The sequence below is a fragment of the Squalius cephalus genome (assembly GCF_949319135.1).
Source record: "Squalius cephalus genome assembly, chromosome: 14".
Lineage (NCBI taxonomy): Eukaryota > Metazoa > Chordata > Actinopteri > Cypriniformes > Leuciscidae > Squalius > Squalius cephalus.
In genome coordinates this window covers 20563994-20584447 of record NC_137135.1, presented here as the reverse complement: position 1 = coordinate 20584447, position 20454 = coordinate 20563994, and the positions used below count along the sequence as shown (strand labels likewise).

The window sequence follows — 20454 nt, the reverse complement described above, 5'->3', positions numbered from 1 at the left end:
GTCCACCCTGTCATGGACAAATTCATAGTAGAATAAATAAATTTTCATTGCATAGTGATTATAAAATGTAGATCTGATGAAAGATAATGTGTCCCTTTCCCAACAAAACATTTTAGTTAATGGTAAAAGTATTTTGATAATAATGAAGTTACTGCTTAAATATGTATTGCCCAATAAAATATGTGATAGTTGCACATTCTATTCTAAATAAAATCTAACAACAAAGATATTTAGTCAAACTTTAAAACAATACTAACCTGCCCTCATTTGTTTATTAAGAAATCACACACAAGGTTTTGGTAACTTGTTAAAATAATTAGTTTATTTTCATCATAAAAGTTGAAAATGACAGGGTGGACAACAAAGTGACAGGGTGGAACTTGGCATGACAGGGTGGACAAATGCTTTAATGGGTGAACTAGAACGGGGGAACATTAGAAAAACAACAGGAACTTCAAGAAACCCTTAACCAATATAGAAGAAGGAGGGGCCTGGCTCAGACTGATTTTCAGGAGTTGCAAATGTCCACCCTGTCATGAACCATGTCCACCCTGTCATGGAACAGGGTGGACATTTTTTGGCTAAAATTAGTATTTAATGAGCACATGGTGTACAGCAGTTAGCAAAGTGATTCACTGTTGAAGCTGACTGTGCACTGTTTAAAATGTATATTTAGAATTTCTGAAAAGTTTTTATATTAACTAATATTTCACAATGACAGGGTGGACATGTTAAGCTTGACAACACGCAACTACAAACACAATATGATGAAAATTAGGAAATATAAGTGTAGATACTTACTGTGTGTGTTGCAGATGTTTTAACATCCACTGAAGAAAGACCAAATGGGGAAGGGGATGTCACTGAGTACATCAGTTGGTTTCTTAAAGGGGCGTTTACCCCATAATGACAGGGTGGACAGCAATTTCAGGGACACATGCAAACTGCTTAATATTATTATGAACATAAAATATAAATAATCAAAATGACTTGTTTTATTAAATAGCTTGCTGAGGACAATAAGTACATTAAAAAAGTATTTTAATTTTATGTAATTTAACCACTTTTTACACTCACTGAATTTAGCTGAGCAGCGTGTGGGACATGCCAAAATCGCATACATCCAATCAAAGAAAATGGTATAAAATCAGAAAAACACATTTCAAGAGACGTATCATTGTTCTTGTATGTGTGTAAGTGTTTGGCCATTTATAATACAACCTCAGAATTTCATTATGTTGCATTATGTTCATGATGACTGAGCGATTCTGATGAGGACACCAAAGGCACTTTATAGTGATATTGACCCACAGGACACCGCGTGCGCTGCGATGACGCTGCCTGAACAGCACTAGTTTGATGATGTCATCGGCGCTATGCCAGAGACGTCATGAGCGTCCTACTGCCCAACATGGCGGACTTTGATACCATTTATGAGTTAGAAGAAGAAGATGAGAGAATTGTGAGTGAAGAACATCTCGTCAGATACTGTCCCGAGCCTGTGGTCATGCGCGGGGCTGGTCACATCACCGTGTAAGCGTATGAATGCGACGACACTGCTGTTAGTCACTGTTAGGTCATGTCTGTTTGTGTAGCCTCCATGCTAAGCTCACTGCATGTTTTGGTCGCCAAGTTGTGGAATCAAAATACACGTAGGCCGGGCTTCTCCAGCTGTATCCTGACAGTGATTTTAAGCGGAAAAATCATCCCTAGTTACCCGAAGTCTTGTTGTTAGCTCAGAGATTTATGGTTTTATTGCTGTCCGTGGATAAAGGCTGCCCCGTAACCACACTCAAACTCATTAGGATCTTCGCTTTAATTTGAAGTTGTGTGTAACTGTACAGTACATATGCTGAGGTAAACCTTAGAGATAATATTTTAATTAAATCACTTTAGTGGAACAGCACAAGTACCTCTGCAACTGGCAGTTATGCATATTTTCAGAATTTGGATCATCAAAGTCTGACCACTTTAGAGCAAGGTTTGAGGTAATGAATTAGGCTATTTAATGAGATAAACAACAGGATATTTGTACACGAAACAGCAGTGCAGCACAGCCTACTACTGTACTGGATTATAAACAGACACAACCCAATACAGTTATACAGAAGCTTTCTCACTCTGTTGTGTCTATGTGCTGTTAAGTCTTTAATAGGTCTAACGTTAATTCAACTGAACCCAACGTTAACCCAGCTATCTTTTTCTTACTGTCACAGAGCCTTTGTATGGAAGCCTATTTCTGGCACATATGAAAAAATCATGCTTTGGTGAAGCATAATTATGTCATGAAAAGGAAAAGTTGTGACATACCAAGTCATAATTATGAGATAAAAAGTCTAAATTATGACATACTAATTGGAAATTACGAGATAAAAAGTCTAAATTATGACATACTAAATGGAAATTATGAGAAAAAGTCTAAATTATGACATACTAAATGGAAATTATGAGATAAAAAACGTGACATAAAATGTAGATTTTTTTTGTTATTGACTTTTGTCAATTTCAACTTTTTGTCAATCTTAGTATGTCATATTTTCAGCATCTCATAATTATGACATAGGTTGTCATAACTGACTTATCTTTATTTTATTTCATAATTATGACTTATCTCATTAATGATTTACCAAAGCGTGATCTTTTTTCTTATGGGGCAGAAATTGGCTTCTGTACTTTTGCACCATATTATATAACCTTTTAAAAAACTGTGTTTGCAGGTTTGGACTAAGCAACAAGTTTGACACAGAGTTTCCTTCTGTTCTCACAGGAAAGGTAAGGATTTCTAACTCGCATCTACAAAGTAAATCATACCGATTGGTGTGAATAAAATATATTTCCCTGTTGACCTTTCCCCTTACACCATGATTCACCATGGTATAAGCTTTTGATCAATACAGAATCCCCTGATGAAGTCTCTTAAATGCTGCGTGTTTGCCACAGAATCTGTCAATAAGTAAACCGTCCAGGGCTCCAGTAGGCAGGGATCGCAGCGCTGGGAGGACACAGCTCCCAGTGACAAAATAATGAAAGAAAGACTGTGCCGTTCACAAGAATGGGAAGCTTCCTGGGTCGGACGCAGAAATACAAAAAGGCTGCAGGGGGAAGAGCAGGCCGAGGGAAGTGCGGGGCAATAAAACGGATCTCCAGTATTGTGACCCAGGGTGACATGTGATGGATGAGGTCAGGATTATGATGACTGAAGGGTGCAGATCAGGCCTGCTGGGCTTTATTCCGAGTTCTTTTGCTGTTTGCAAAGAGACCTTTGCATCCTGTCATAAAAGATTACGACCCCGGTTTTATGGCGTACATACCCAGAGAGGAATGAGCAGCCATTCAGGTTGTTTAGACGGCACAGCCACAGGCCACGGGCTTATCTCATCTTTTTGTCCTCCCTTTGCCCTGAGAGTGTCAGAGCTCAGTTGGCGAGTTACAAGCGTGCAATTGCAAGATCACCAGAGAGCATCTGCAAACATGGATGTTTTTCTTTAAAAAAAAATTCCAATGACTTTTCATGGAATTTCTTCTCAGATTTCTTAAATGAATATTTCGTTTTTATTGTACCATTTATATTGTATAAAATTATATTTGGAACATTTTATTTATTACTGACAATGCACAGAGACAAAACACTTCCTGACATATACTACAGTCTCTTTTTGTTTCTCACCCATCTACTCCAGGTTGCTCCAGAGGAGTTCAAGACGAGTGTCAATCGAGTAAACGCATGCTTGAAGAAGAACCTTCCGGTCAATGTGAAATGGCTGCTCTGCGGCTGCCTGTGCTGTTGCTGTACGGTGGGCTGCAGTCTGTGGCCTGTCATATGTCTCAACAAGAGAGTGAGTCCTTCCTCAGACATGTCCCGTCCTTCAACCATTAATCCACGTAAAGTACTTATTGCCCATTTGAACACCTAAGAAATAAACCAACTCGGTGAGGAGGCAAGAAACAACTACATGAGCTTATTAACTGAGTGTGAATTTGATATATGTCTGAAGGCATGGCTGCTTGAATTATATGCTTGGGAAAGGTGATGATTTTACAGCTACAAATTTTAAGTTATTGGCCATGACGTGCAGCTTACAAGGTGCTTAACTGCGAGCTTCGGTCCATAAATGCCTCTGAAGTCTTCATGCCCTGAGAGTTTTATTGGCATTTGTTTGACGGGTATTTAGCATAAAACCCTGTGTGCGTGTCTATTTTTGTTTGTGTATAATGATTTGTTTATTTGTGTTTGTGTGTTTTCAGACGCGAAGATCCATTCAGAAATTGTTAGAATGGGAAAACAACAGATTATATCACAAGGTAAGCTCATTACAGAACTGATCTGAGACACATAAAGATAAGAACAGCAGACCATCTCCAATTTAGCTGCCATGTTAAGAAGTCTTGGTGTGTGGTGGATAACAATCATTAAAATGGCTGCTAACATTTGACCCTGTCAAATGCTTGTTGCCCTCGCAGCCATTTTGGTCTGATGGATTGATATAGAGCAGAGGCTGACCAGACTATGGAAAGGTCAGCAGTAAAAAGCCACGTTCGTTTTGTTGTGTCTCGGAGCTTTGATTGGCAGCCAGTAGCGGCGCTGACACGTTAAGGAAACTCCTCTAAGCACTGGCCACCGCTTGACCTCCGCTAACCCTTGTGTGTAAAGTGTGTCTGAGCATCTGAAGTGCTTGAGTCTATGTTGAATATCAACCGCACGGCTTTATCTAACCGGTATCTTCCTGCGTCTCGCCTTCAGCTGGGGCTGCACTGGAAACTCAGCAGGAGAAAATGTGAGAGCAACAACATGATGGAATATGTAAGTTCATGGCTGTTTTTATTTGTGTGTGTGTGTGAATGTTTGATAACAGTAATTAAAAGGAAATAAATGTAGTTTTATTTTCATTTCAGGGCTCTAGGCTGCTACCAAAATGAAATGTGATATAATAATTTACAATCTAGTTGCCATTGGATACTGTCGTGTCAGGAAAACTTTGTGTGTGTCAAATATTGACTCATTAGAGTGCGTCAGTGTTATCATGCACTCAATGAAAATGTTTCAGCCTCAGACCTGCTTGTCAGTTTGTGAAAAGAATCATAATCATCGTTTTATTTGAATCAATTCTAAAAACTGTCAAGTATTTGACAAAAAATACTCTTGGTTATGTTTTGAAATATGAGATCTAATTTTAATGTTGAATCAGCTGTAAGGGAACATTTGTTTGAGTGACCGTAATCAACAATATATATATATATCTACTGTATATATTTTTGGAAGGGTTAAACAGGCACAAACACAGTCATGTTCATTAGAGTGACAAGGCATCAAATTGTAACTAAATATATGTACTAAATACAAAAAAAACAACAACAACTAGTTTACGCTACCATGCAAACGTTTTTTTAAAGAATTCTCACATCCAAGCTCTTATGTTCAGCAGTCATTTCTTCAGTGTCACATGATTCTTCTGAAATTCTAATATGCTGATTTGGTGCTCAAAAAACATTTCTTATTATCAATGTTGGAAACAGTTGTGCTGTCATAGGCTATATATTTTAGGATTGTTTGGTAACACTTTATTTTACAGTGTCCTTGTTACATGTTACATGTAGTTACTACAGTAATAACAATAAATTATGCATAATTACATGCAACTAACCCTCAACCAAACCCTAATCCTATAGTAAGTACATGTTGTTAATTAATATTACTCAGTACTTAAATATATAATTACACTGTAACAAGGACACCTTAAAATAAAGTGTAACCGATTGTTTGATGAATAGAAAGTTCAAAAGAAAAAAATAACACAGAAACCTCTTTACTGTCACTTCTAATCAATTTAATGCATCCTTGATAAATAAAAATATTAATTTATTTAAAAATATCTTACTGACCCCAACATTTTGAACGTTAGTGTGTGTATATATAATTCACTATTAAGTGTCATAATCACAGCAGTGACTGCTGTCAAAAGCTAAAGTAGGAAGCTCTGCACACAATGAACTGAAGCGCTTCTGAACAAACATCATTCATATATATAAATATATATATTTTTGTTGTCTAGAGACCTGCAGACCATAAGGTTTTAAATCATGTGACTGGTGATTATTATTAAGTGTTCTTTTTATGTCAACAGGTTATTCTTATAGAGTTTGTACCAAAATATCCTATATTCAGACCTGACTAAAGGACTTCTGCTGGATCCTCGTGGAAGGCCCTTCATTCCTCTCCTTAGTGCCTTGTATATATGTCGTATTGAGGGTCTTCACTGGGTTTCTACAAAGACCCATTTTCCCAGTACCTTGTACAGTAGAATTCGCAACACTGTCACTTTGCTTTAGAGCAGATTTTGCACATTTCCTGATGTAGTAGAAGCGCTCCTTTGTTGCACTCAGACGTTTTGTTATATATAACAAGAGTGATTGGAAGAAAGCAAACTCTGATACTGTTAAAAGTGCATTTACCCCAAAGAGCCATCAAGTCCTCCCCACATACTATATTATGGTATTGTTGTTAAGAACAAGGCACCTTACGGTGTGAATTTGCCTTATGTTTACGGTTTTTAAATCAGACGTGTAAGTGCAGGAGTCAGAAGTGTGTTATTGTTTTCAGAGTGTAATGACTAGCATTGGGGCTTTTTGAAGCTAGTGCAGCAGACGTATGAACTAGCTTGGAGTAACACTCAGCACCTTGATCTTCTGGCACTTTTGCGATTGTCTACTACACGGGGAATCAACAAGCTGACTTGTAAATACCATGGACAGGATGTACAGTGTGGTATGCCATGTTTACATTATGTAATTTAGCTGGTTATTAGTTTTTCGCCAAGATATTACTGTAGCATAGTTTGTTTATAAGCTGTTTCTGTAACTTTACAGTTGATATGGACCTGTTACCCAGTAAGCCATAAAAGATGCCACTCGAGTTAGAGCTGAAAATTGCACTTGAGCACACAAGGACTAACAAATTGTCCTGGAGGTATTTGATATTGTTTACAATGTCATTGTGGTGCGTTTAAAAAAAACGATAACATTTGCCAATCAATGAAAATTTGTTACCGAGAACAATGTGTCATTCTTTTCACACAAAGTGAAATGTACCTATTCAAGTTTTTGTTGGAACATTATTTGTACCCTGTATTTTTTCCTTTGTTTTGTTTCTGTTCTTTCAGTTCATCTTCATCTGGGAGTGTCTGTTCATGGATGCTGCATGCTGTCGTTACGCTCTTCAGTTGACTACAGACGCAGCATTGTAAATGTAGTGGTTAAAACTGCCCCCATGTGTTTTCTATACCTGCACGACTTCTTTGCTCCATATACTGTAGACAAGACTGCATTAGTCGAGTGCCTCTGTAGATGGTCTTAAGAGGAATGATTATTTGCCTAGCAATCTAATGGAGAGAAAGGAATCTGCTCTTAGTGCTGGTTCTGTTAAAGTACCTGTAAATGTTTGTCCCTACCAACTCTTATGGAAAGCTTCAATAAATTCCTGATTTTGATGTTTTTGAACATTCTTTCTCTATATGCATATGTATACTGTTGCCATATTTACAAATAATAAAATAAGGGAAAACAACACACACACACGACCAACAATTTACTTTTTACACATAATTTTAACCTCCAGTAACGGAATATGGAAAATGAATGGCCACCATATACATATATATATATATATATATATATATATATGTATTATAAATGTATATATATATAATTATGTATTATAAATGTGTGTGCACAAGAATTTTGAAAAATAATTTAAACTCTTGCTGATAATTCTTTTTATATTCTTGCAAACAAAAAAAGGTTTTATTTTTAAGGCTTAATTACTTTGATTGCTTTTGCTGTCTATCTAATAGACATAAAATAAAACTTTTAACTGACTCACAGCACAGATCCTGAACCAAAAGTTCACCAAAAAGCTGTAGAAAATATTTATAGCTTTTAAGTATTACTTCAGAGATGAGAGAATTCTGACATATTGATACAATACATTTAAAGATGTGATATATTATGTGTTCAAAGATAGAAATGACCCATTGGTTTACATTCATCGGGGGTGTGAAGAGGTGAGTGTGAAGAACAAACTTAACTCAGCATGAACGATTCAGATACAAACAGCTGCAAACTATTTGAGTGAGTCTGTCCACTGTCACTGGTGTTTTATGTATTTTAAGGTTCTATGGTATTATTTAACAACAGTTTTGCAAGAATATAAAAAGCTTGAGCTGTATATGGCCTCTAGGGGGCAGGCTAAGACACAAAGAAGAATGTGGACCAGTCTAAATGTAAGAAATTTTCACATTTGGCCTAAAATAATCTCTGGGAATGTCTTCTGCATTTAGAAAATGTACATTTTTAGCCATTAATTGGTTATTATCTGCTCTGAACATATTCTTTTGTGTCACAGATGGAGTTCACATTCTCAGCAGGTGCTTGGTGACTTTAGCACATCTTCAAATAGACCGTCAGTTTATCATCATGATGACAATATAATATCATCTCACATCAAATTCAACAATGAACACCTCACACACATCATTCATGTTATTCTTTCACAGTTGGCAACCTATTGCATTAATTTAGCCTGTCAGCAGGATTTAAAACTATATAATCCTTGGTCCATAGTTCAAGGCTTAAATTCAAACTGTGCATGGCTGATTTATATCCTCCACAGGTCCCTTGTGTGACAGCACGTCGTTCGCTCGCCCTTCAAACTGCTCAGATCATGTGATCCTCAACAGGGCAAAGCCACTGTTCTTGCCTGAGGATCCCAGAGGAACTATAATGAATGATTTGAATGAAGAGTGAAATATGGGTGTTTAGCATTAACTCTTGAATGACAGAATAAAATCTACACAGTATAAAGCCAAACAGGGTTAAAATGTACTGTAGTTCTGGCAGATGCACTGTAGAATAAGCCTCAGCAGATGGTACGCACATTTATATGAAATATTTGGAGATGTAAAAGTGCTAATAAAAATAAACATTAGGTCTATTGTGGATCAGTAAGAAGATTGAAAACAGCCACCGCCTAGAACAATGACGTAATAAAATAAAACAAAATATTTTATTCTGTCATCTTAATAACCCTTTCACATTGCTTTGCTAGTCCAAAGAACATACTTGAAATTCACTAAAATGCATTAAAAAGTAAAAGGGTAAAATGTACAGATATGAGATGAAAAAAACAACAACAAAGCATTCAAACAAACATTCTTCAGATGATGAAAGGCCAAAGATAATGAATGGCATTTTTGGTATACAGGCAATTAAGGCAGGTGTAGATAAGTGTGTTTGTACACATTTATATCCAAGGCACCTAAGAGATACATTCTTTAAAAAAATGTCAAACAAGCCAAGCTGTGGTTTTAAAAAACAGTCCATACTATCACCCCAACAGCAACTATATAGTTTTACACTAGTGTAACTATTCTCACAACACAGTAAAAGGTGCCGTTAGAGCGGCCATCAACATAAGAATGTGATACGGTCCAACTCCTGGTAGTCAAAATAATTACTCATTTATTACCTAACTACTGACCACTTGATGTCAATAATAAACCATCTTAAAGATTATTACTGGTTATATATGGAAACAAGAAGTCTTTAAGTTCCATACTAAAATATACCCAAGCAAAGGGCATGATAAATATCCCAGTTAAAACTTATTTTTAAACAAGAAGTCAAGCTGGTCCAGTATCCTTAAGTGCGGTTCACACTTCTTTCACCATCACAGCTCAACAGAAATCTTTGTGAAACACTAAATGCCTACAGTGGATTAAATATCAACCTTTCAGCTTGTTTTTAAATCTAGGTCAATGATTGTTCACACACTTCCCCAATATGCCACCCTGTTCTTAAGAGAGGAGTGAAAACATCCCTTCTCCAATATTAGACTTGTGCATGTATCTTGTGGTAGACCCAGTAACAGCAATAGAGTTCAGGCTAGTCTTTAAACCAGGCTGCCAGGCCAGGAGACCACGGTCAATGTGACTTTGTTCTTCTGCAGTTTCAGCATTGGGATCAATGAGGAGTTATTCATGCCAACTGTAGTGAGTCCATTCACAGCCACAATCTCATCACCACACCTGAAGGAGAGCATGAAAGAGTTTCAGTAAACAAAGCATTTTATTTTATAGACTTTTTGCACAAAAGAATGTCTTTCATAATAACTTGTCAATAAACAATTAAATGACTTTTATTATTAAAAAATACTAAAAAATTTAATTGAATCTACACTACCTTTTAAAAGTTTGGGTCTGTATTTTTTTTTTTTTTGAAAGAAGTCTCTTATGCTCACCCAGGATGCATTTATTTAATCAACAATACAGTAAAAACAGTAATATTGTCAAATATTATTACAATAAAAAATAACTTTTTTGATTATATTTCCACATGTAATTTATTCCTGTGATGGCAAGGTTTCATTTTTCATTACTCCAGTCACATGATCCTTTAGAAATCATTCTAATATAGTGATTTGGTGCTCAAGTAACAATTTCATTAATATTAATGTTGAAATCAGTTGTGCTGCTTCAAATTTTTGTTTTTTATTTAGGATTGCTTGGTGAATAGCAAACAATAATACGTCCTTGCTAAATATAGCTATTAATTTCTTTCAAAAAAAAAAAAAAAAAAAAAAAAAACCTGTACAAATGTTGTTAAAAGGAGGACGGGAGACTCACTTGAGCCGTCCATCAAAGTGAGCTGGAGTTCCAGGCACTATGGTCTTAATGAAGAAGGGCTGCTGGCCATGGCTCTCCTCATATCCTCCCACGATACTGAAGCCCCAGCTCTCACTGTTGGTCTTCATTAGCATAATGTCACGACACCAGTGGATGTAGCTTGGATTAAAAGAAATGGTCAAATTATGAATTTTTCCACATGTTTAAGCCCATAAAAGCCATTAACTAAGCTAAAAGTTACAAAAGAGGACATCAAATTGAATATTGCACTTAATCATCGACATCACAACATATGTAGTGAGCAAAAATAAATAAATTAAGGCCCATATGATTCCATATGAATCATACTAGTTGGCTTTATTATTATAGCAAACATGTTTCCTTCAGTTATTTTCATGCCCAACACCTATGAAGGGACGACACCAACTCCTGCGAAGACTTCAGATGGCGCAAACTCTGAATCAACATGCACCAATGCTACATTTTTCAAAATGTCAATCATTTGTTAACAAACAAGTATTCATTACTTTAATTAGCTCATTGTTTCTGCATTCAATTATTACATTGTTTAAATTAATAAAGTTTTAGTTAACTGTGATTTTTTATATGTACATTTCTGAAACGCATAACTTAAATTTGTAATGTGGACTTCTGTAAAGCTGCTTTGAAATGATGTGTGTTGTGAAAAGTGCTATACAAATAAATGTGAACTGAATTTAATTGAATTAATTATTGTACACTGTTAAAATGTATTGTACAAGCTTCTGTTACTGTTCTGATCTGTATGTTCATTATATTGCTCCATCGTATTTCATCTACAGAGGTACAGTAATCACATTATTTTTTCCTGTTTTTCTGTAATAATGTAGGGAACTAACTACGTTTTCTCTCCTTACAGTCAAGTAACATTAGTAATAATAGATGCATCATGTCTGTGAAAAATGAATGCACACTCAATCCACTTAGTGTGCTTCACTTATCAGCTCGAGCACAGCAACTATACAGGCGTAAATATTGAATTTATGCTCAATATTCTATTAATTGCTTTGATACATTTACATCATAGACGTCTTTAATCTCCGTTATCTCCATATCTCTGTTTTTTCTGTCGCAAATCTGTACAGTTTTTGGTATCAGAGCATTTTAATGATACCGACCCACATCCCTAGCCCACCCACCTGGGAAGACCTAGCCAGCGCGTCCAGAGAGGAACCCAGTTAATGTCATCCTCTTTGTGTCTCTCCAGTGTTTCCATGTCTTCTCTAGAACTGGATTCTCCATCTTGCTCCTCCTCGTCAGTGAAGGTTTGGATGACTCGCAGTGTTACTGTGTTCTGAGCCGTCTGAGCTTTTAGGACGGTCACCGCCTCATTGTAGGTCAGTTGGGTCAGGTCAATGCCATTTATACTCAGCAGTACATCACCTGAGCATGAGTAGCCATGAAAACACACAGTTAACACAAGCATTGTGCAAGACTCACAGAGAAATAAGCATTTATAAGGAGGCATGAGGAGAATGACCTGTTTTGACGGTGCCGTCTCTGTGCAGGCAGCCCACCGGCTGCACACTAGTGATGTAGACGGGCAAACGGCTGCGGCAGTCTCTGCCACCTGCGATGGTGATGCCTAGGGAGAGTCGAGGTTCCTTCTTTAGATTCACCGTCTTCTCTTGACTGGAGAAGCCACCTGGAGGCTCCTGAACCCAAATAATGCACAATACAAAAATAGTACAAACAAATGCGTTAGTGTGGACCAATTTTTACCTGTAGTTGAATGAATTAATAAATAAATATAATGTACAGTACATTCAATTTAAAAGTTTATTCGGAAATACAGTAAAACTGTATTAATGTTGTCAAATATTATTACAATTTTAGAAATAACTTTTCCAGTCAAAATAACTATTTTAGTATATTTTAAAATGTAATGATGCAAAGCTGAATTTTCAGCATCATTACTCCAGTCTTCAGTGTCACATGATGCTTCAGAAATTATTCAAATATGCTGATTTGCTTCACAAGAAACATTTCTTACATTATTATTATTAATGAAAACAGTTTAATAGTTTTGAGGAAACAGTGATTCATTTATTTATATTATTGAACTTTAATTTTAAATATTTGTTGTTTTACAAAAACAAATGTTTTACTGTCACTTTATCAATTTAATGAATTTTGTGGAATAAAAGTACTAATTTCTTTTAAAAAAAAGTATCATACTGACCCCTAACTTTTGAACAGTAGTGAATATACAGTGATCGGACTATGACTGGCCTTGTATTGTGAGCATGCTCTAAAGGACAGAATTAATGTTTTAATCCTTCAAATGTTTTAGTAAGTATTGTGTTGTGTATACTTTGACAAGCAGATGAAGTTCGCAGTAGCTTGATTATAACTGTGTATAATAGCAACTGAGTATGCCATACATTTCTGTACTTGGGGGTCGGGTGAAAAGTGAAAGTTTAAGACATGTGACTGACTCCTGTGGTGAAAACATTTGTAGAAACAAACATTGAAGATCCTGCTGCGAAGCAGAGAGATGTGTTAATGTGACGCGTTGCCATCGTAACTCATAGATTGTGGCAAAACGCTCTCCTTCAGCCATCTTCTCCCAGTCTCACTGGGGTCCCCAGACCTCCATATGGGGGAAGGGTAGCCTCTTCCTACACAGCAGGGAGGCTCTTCCTCCCAGCATGAGCTCAAGCTTCAACTCCACAGGTGAAAGCTAACTGTCACCAGCTTTGATCCCCAGATACAAACAAACACAGTGGCTGCAGCAGTTTAGAGAGCAGCACCCTGGGCCTTTTGATCAGGGACGAGTCCAAGAGAGAGAGAGAGAGAGAGAGAGAGAGGGGGCATCTGCTTTCATCTCCCACTACCCAGCCTGTGTTTGCTGCCTCTGCCTTCAGCTGGTGAGGAAGTGTCACAAAAGCAGGGTGTGACTAGTCTCTGGGCGAAAAGTCACCTCGCACACACACATACGCAGACTTTGACTACAGTAGCACAAACATTCAACCCATTCTGCATGTAACCATTTTGAAAATAAGTACGTAAAACTAGATCTACCATACAATTATTTTTGAATGCTCTTTATAATTCTGGGTATTGTATAATAACATCAAAGTATAATAAACTACCCCATAATATATGAAACATTGCAATACATATCATGAATTATGATATCTCCATGCATTGCATGTATTAAATTGTGAAATTCACTGTGAAATGTATGAGAGATTCAGCATGTCAGAGAGACAGAACAAACCTATGTCATATTTCAATCTCTCTTGTATGGTTCGCTTTCATTTTGTACAGTGTTGCATCTAAAAAATAATTTAAGTGTAAAATTGAATTATATTTATTAAATATAATTTTATTTTGTTATGTATAAATCTTTTATATATAATATAATATAATATATATATATATATATATATATATATATATATATATATATATATATATATATATATATATATATATAGCCGTTCAACAGTTTGGGTTCAGTAAGATTTTTTTGTTGTTGAAAGATTCAAAAAAATATATTCAAATGTATGCATTACATTAAACAAAATAGACAGTAAAGTGAAATTATATTTCAAATAAATGAAAATTCTTTCTATTCAAAGAATCCTGAAAATAAATGTAATACGGTTTCCACAAAATATGAAGCAGCACAACTGTTTTCAACATCGATAATAATAAGAAATGTTTCCTGAGCACAAAATCAGCATATTAGAATGATTTCTGAAGGATCATGTGACACTGAAGACTGGAGTAATGATGCTAAAAAATCAGCTTTGCCTTCACAGGAATAAATCACATTTGAAAATATATCCAAAAAGAAATTGTAATAATATTTCACAATAGTATTGTTCTTATTTACTGTATTTCTGATCAAATAAAATGTAGTCTTGGTGAGCATGAGAGACTTCTTTCAAAAAATGTTTAAAAATCTTACTCACAAATCTAATAAACATATAATATAAAAAAATACAGTGGAGGCAGGACAGAAAATAATAGGAAGTGAAAAGGGGAATGGGATTGGGAGCGAGTAAAACTCAAACTTGCATCACCCAAAGCTAGGCCAAAGCTTAGACTAGTCGTTCCTTTTAACTTGTGATCATTTGCACTTTTTACCTTCATGTATTCGGAGCGTCGTTTGAAGTACTGCGGTTCGGGGACTCTCCGGGCCCCTCGGCTCTGTCCCTCACCACCCTCCTCGGAGAGATCAGGAAGTCTCATTACTACGAAGTTCACGCGCATTTCACTTGCCTGTCACATACACAGAGAGCACAGCAATCCCTTACATTTACTATAAAACCTGAAATCCTATATATATATAAATCTACTGTTTAAAAGTAACCTCATTATTAGTAGCATTAGATTGAGAAATCCGCTTTTTCCTCACTAAAGTGATTCTGTCACTCTGTACCTGTATGATCTGAGCTGCACTCTCCGGGGTGCCATGTCTCAGGTCCTGTCCGTTGATGCCTAGCACTTTGTCATTGTTCCTCAGTTTGCCATCTTTGGCAGCCAGTCCTCCAGGCAGCAGGTCCAGGATGAAGACTCCTGGCTCCTCAGACTTACGGATGAGTTTGATTCCTAACGGCTCAGAGCGCTCACGCTTTACCAGGGTGACCTGGATGACGGTGCCGTGGTTCTGGTTGGGATTGGGAGACTGCGATGGAGAAGCTGAGGGCTGAGCGAGATGATCGGGCCGGGGCTTGAAGCCCTTCTCCTGCATGACAGTTAGCCTGAGGCGGGAACATGACTGCCGAAGCACAGCAATGGCACGACTGTGGGGAATGGATGCCAAACTGACATCATTTGCCTGCAAAGATCACACTGTTAGTTTGAGTCTAACAGAAGTAACGGCAGATCATTTCTTCCACATTGTGATATACATTCGAGTAAAGCAGGTTATTAAAAAAATGAAGGGTGAGGACTTCGGTTATTGACTGGATGGTGGCAGACCTATATGCGAGCTTGAGGTCAATTGTACGAAAGGGCCGGGATTTATGCAGACTCATTATTTATGATTGGAGAAGTCTGGTGTATGCCACTAGAGACAGGTGTGTCGTTTCACCGGAAGATCCAGTTACTGCATTTTGATTAAAAAGATTACAAGCTCATAAAAAAAAAAAAAAAAAGAGAGAAAATAAACATATGTATGGATTAACTCTTTACAATAACATTAATTACATACATTTAGAAAATAGATAGGATGATTTCCCATTTCCTGCTGACTCTAAATACACTATTTTAGGTCCACTAAAAAAAATGATTTAGAAGTAATAAGCTATTTTCTCTCCCGTGTTTGACCCTCACTTTTAAACACTCTGTTTTGGTAGGTGTGCCGCATTCAAGACTTGGAACCTGCTATGATTGGGTAATTGTTTTGAATATTAAAATATTTTTCAACATCCCCGCCATTGCATGTGTGGAATTATTATGAAAACTTCCGATGTTGAAAAATATCTCATTATATAGTTGAAACATTTTCCAACCATGTGAAACATTATGCATATTACATAAACTTTATTTGCCACATCCAAAGTTCATATTTTCCATTAGTTATAGTTGACAGGATAACTTATGGCATTTTGTGTAAACAGAACTATGATTGACTGTACCTGTGATTGTACAATCTTTTGTCGCACTGTCATTAAATAAAATGAACGTGTTGTACTGTTTTACTGATGACAAAACAAGATGTCGCTCACTGAACATTTTATTCAGGATTACAGCGAATGGTTTTGATCAAAACAATAACAAAAGTGTTCGCTACGTGTTTTCTTCCATATCCAGTGTTATATCCATATCCATATCCATTATGTGACCCTAGTAGGTGCTGCATTAAGATAATCCTAATCCTAATCCCAATCCTAACCCTACCATTACTACTATTGTGTACGGTCACATAATTCGGCACAACACCGGGAACCCCCAGCATTAAATGCAGAAGCAAAGGAAAGAACATCAAATCACAACTATTTCACAGTTTGACTGCCGCTACAGATCTTTGTCCGTTACAGATCGTTTTTGATATGTATCGAGTATTTATACAAATACTCAATACATATCAAACAATCTGTAACAGACAAAGCAATAGTGACACATGGCAAAAAAAATTGTTACTCACACTTGTGTGTTGTGACATTGCTGTCAAATCCAATACAGTAATCAATGCATAATCTTTTATTTTCAGGTTCTCTAAAAAGCCTGCGCTAAACGAATCCGCAGTAAAAACAACCAAACAAACCTAAGTTTCTTAATGGCGCGATCTGGAGTGCAGTCTGTCGTCGTACTATTCCGTCATAATGTGACAAAATCTAAAACGAGTTGTTTTGGCAGCTTAGTTTCAATAGTTTTTGGACTAACAAGGAAGTTTTGAAACTTCCAGGATATTTTTATAGTACAATGACCTCTTAAATGTCAAAAGATGAATGAAAATTTGATTTCTCAATTAATGACCCCTTTAAGATCCAACAAGTATGTTTTATTCTCTTTAAAGAACACCATATTAATAGATGCTAAAATAATGCTGTTTTTTATGCTTCAAAGCCTTCCTGCCTAAGGCTTGGAACAGCCCTTTGTGATAATCAATGCCGTGTTGAACCAGAAGGGGAAAAGAGAGATTCCATTTCAAGAAATAAGATATGCAAGTCATCCACAGATCTCTTTACAAGCCATAGCTCCCTAAAAACAGTCAAAGGAGCTCCGCTTGGGATACAGATCATCCTAGGGCTGTCAGTTGGCCTAATTAAAATTTCCATATATATGATCTCAGAGAAGACAAGATGAGCTGGAGGCATTCATACAAACTCAAGGTTGAATATGAATGCGCCATGCTGGTTTCCTTTACTAAGGCATTGCATTCCCGGACTACCAGGCGAAGAAATCCTAGGAGAGCGTAGGATTGTGGGAACAAGAATGTAAATGCTGAACTGAACTGACTTGTAATTGAGAAACAATACTGTGTAACTTAGCTTTTTAAAGGTGCCTTTAGTAGTTTGGTTTTAAATTAAAAAGTCTTACAAAAACAAATGCATTTGTGAAGTCATCTGAATGGTGTACAATTACATGAGATGAAGACTGCATTCAATAGTTTTCTATAAAAAAAATGTCACGTCGCTCAATGTATTCCGCTATGTCAAAATGACATGAAATGGTGTTTCACTAAATATCTGAGAGAATCCGTGTGCTCATACTAACTTTACATATTTTGATACACTTCCTATGGCAGAATTTACGAATTGTTACATTTTAACAGCCAGTGAAAAAAAAAAGATCCCGCTTTCCGGACATTTGGGAAAGCAGGCTCTTATGACCTTTATCCAGGGATGTGACTGCAATGTAAAAACAATGACGCTGGGGTATGTACACTGACAACATGAGAACTGGATGGAACGACAAATTCTGAGAGATAGAACCTGAGAACAACATCTAATGGGTTTAATTCCATAGATATTGATAACCTAAATGGTGTGGCAAGCTGAGATATGCCTCACCTCTAGAATATGATCTCCAGGAGCCAGCTTGCCATCTCGAGCAGCCAGTGAATCACGCACAATCTCCTGAATGACGATGTTGCCCAAGGGTGTGTCCTTCCCTCCCACTATACGCAATCCCAAATCCTCTTCTGTATCCTCTCGTAACAGCTCCACCACAGTCGCCTCTGCCACAAGACTGGACCTCAGGGGGGTGTCTGGGAAACCAACAGACCATCAAGAACACGATTTAGTGAACAAATGCTTACAACTACTAAGTATTGCAACATATAGTAGTCACTCATGCAGTTTGTTTATGACTGCTTTGGAATGAGTCATTTATCCAAGGAAGCACACACATGTATGATGTCATATTCCCAAGAGATAATGAGATAGTTGCTAGGTAACTTTATGACTAAAAGAATTTCCATTAATTCAGAAGACAGGTCCAGATTCCCTCCAGGTGTTTTAGAGCTTTAAGCAGACAAAAGTTGGAGTGAATCTCCATGATTAAACATGTTCTCAGACAGTGACAATTGTTGGTTTTTAATGACATAATGTATTTCACTGGAATATTAATAACATCCTGACACTCCTCAGCCATCTACTCAAGAGAAAGGGCCACATGAAAGATACCCTCTGTTTTGGTTTACCCAAAAGTAAACACAGCTGCAAATCAATTTCCTCTGCTTTTCACCGTCAGTGCTACACTCTTCTCACCTTTCCTCCTGAGCTACCACAAATCAAAAACGACCATAAAAACAAAAAAAAACACCAAGAATGAGTTTTATTCTTTTTTACATCTAATCCTTACCAGGTGGTGTCCTGAACAGAGAAAACAGAGATATTATACAAATATTATTTATGTAGAGATACATAAATAATATTGCATTTCTAGCCGTTGCAGATAAGCCAATATTTATTTCCATGTGATAACGGATAAAAGGATAGCTGACATAAAATTTCTATCAAATGCTTTAAAATGCTATATAAAATTAAAAGTGGATATTTATTGTGAGGTTTCCTAAAGATTAAATTTAACAGTGTTAATAAATAAGTGTCAATAAAGATTAACTTTAAGTGAGCATTAGTAGACAGCTAATCTAGGTGAAGGGAAATGAGCATAAACAATTAAACATCCAATACTGACAAACACAAATTAATAATAAATAAAAACAAATCTGTAATTTTGTTTAATAACTGTTTTGGTGCCAATATTCCTAAAAAAATTATGTAAATACTCCTAATTTTAATTACACTTGGAATTACACATGGATCAGCTAACGCTATTTACAGGGTTTTGTAATAATACTTGATGGACAGGGTACAAGAAAAACAGAAAGTGATGCGATACCTTCTTCACTCTCCTCAAAGGCTGGGTTGACCAGTCCAGGTTCTGAGGGTCCACTGAGTTGAGCTGTGCGTGCAATTGTTGGGGTAGATTTGGCGTCAGCTAAATCTCCATCTGATTTGCTTCCTTTAAACTCATTCCAGGAAGGTCTCTTTTTTCTCTCAGCCTCCTCCCTGAGTCGTTTGAAGGCAGGACATCTGAAAAAGAGAGAAGTGGAGCACAGTGAAAGAGAGAGAACTTCAGCATCATTACTCAGTGGCCTGCCGTTAATTAACCTACAAGACATTCCTTACCAGATGGCAGCCACAGTAACTAAAAATATCCTAAACATGCACCAATGCTGACTACTGATGTGGATCTGCCATATTCAGGAGTCAGCAGAAAACAGCAGCGAAAAAAACAAATCAATGCTTATTGTTTCAGTGCAAAGCTACATAGCGTTTATCTATTAGTTTAGATGAACATGCTTAGGGAGTGGGAATTCTCAGTACAGAAACAAGAGGAGCTATACAGATGAACAGGCTTTTCTGCTGCATTGCAGGGATGGTATTGGTCAAAAAATGAGCAGAATCAGGTCTAGCCAGGGTTTCACCATGTCAACACCTCCCTTCCCATCCAAACAGCTGCTCTCTCTCTGTTTACATTGGGGCGTTCCTACCCACGTGAATTATCAGCCAAACAACCTTTAGTCCATGCTATTACATCACAGAAGATAAGAATAATACAATGGCAAAAGAAAACCCATGTAAGGGAGATGAACGCTGAGGCACAGGGTCATACTAGTGTTCCATTAATGCCAAAGTCATGGATTTTATTCTCAGGGAGTTTTTTTTCTTGTTTGCATACCATATCATCAACTATGGCTTTGCATTAGGTGGAACAACCTTTAAATAAATTCTATCTATCTATCTATCTATCTATCTATCTATCTATCTAT

The 20454-nt window shown here is 36.8% G+C and overlaps 2 protein-coding genes across 4 annotated transcripts in view; one reads left to right on the top strand and one right to left on the bottom strand.

Annotated features, from left to right (window-relative positions):
• The first annotated feature begins 1315 nt into the window (after positions 1 to 1315).
• Positions 1316 to 7482, top strand: chic1 (cysteine-rich hydrophobic domain 1). Of its 2 annotated transcripts, none has more exons than XM_079893277.1 (6): positions 1316 to 1533; positions 2718 to 2772; positions 3681 to 3836; positions 4246 to 4302; positions 4742 to 4801; positions 6123 to 7482. In XM_079893277.1, the coding sequence occupies exons 1-6, from the start codon at positions 1391 to 1393 to the stop codon at positions 6171 to 6173; spliced, it is 522 nt and encodes a 173-aa protein (XP_079749403.1). In that variant the 5' UTR covers positions 1316 to 1390; the 3' UTR covers positions 6174 to 7482. The 2 variants fall into 2 exon arrangements, with proteins under 2 accessions (XP_079749403.1, XP_079749402.1); XM_079893276.1 differs by having other exon boundaries at positions 7158 to 7366.
• A 1555-nt stretch (positions 7483 to 9037) lies between these two features.
• The window catches only part of lnx2b (ligand of numb-protein X 2b), a 20847-nt gene continuing 9430 nt past the window's right edge, over positions 9038 to 20454 (bottom strand). For both annotated transcript variants that reach the window (XM_079892899.1, XM_079892900.1), the window contains exons 3-10: positions 19521 to 19714; positions 18188 to 18384; positions 15109 to 15507; positions 14814 to 14948; positions 12196 to 12370; positions 11855 to 12098; positions 10677 to 10835; positions 9038 to 10079 (exon numbers count right to left, since the gene is read on the bottom strand). In XM_079892899.1, coding sequence (XP_079749025.1) covers positions 9944 to 10079; positions 10677 to 10835; positions 11855 to 12098; positions 12196 to 12370; positions 14814 to 14948; positions 15109 to 15507; positions 18188 to 18384; positions 19521 to 19714 — 1639 coding nt within the window. In that variant the 3' untranslated portion in view covers positions 9038 to 9943. The remainder of the gene's footprint in view (positions 10080 to 10676; positions 10836 to 11854; positions 12099 to 12195; positions 12371 to 14813; positions 14949 to 15108; positions 15508 to 18187; positions 18385 to 19520; positions 19715 to 20454) is intronic.

Coding starts and splice junctions, on each gene's coding strand:
- chic1 (XM_079893276.1), top strand. CDS start 1,391: ATGAGCGTCCTACTGCCCAACATGGCGGACTTTGATACCATTTATGAG. Junction 1,534..2,717: donor GGGGCTGGTCACATCACCGT/GTAAGCGTATGA, acceptor CTGTGTTTGCAG/GTTTGGACTAAGCAACAAGT. Junction 2,773..3,680: donor CTTCTGTTCTCACAGGAAAG/GTAAGGATTTCT, acceptor CATCTACTCCAG/GTTGCTCCAGAGGAGTTCAA.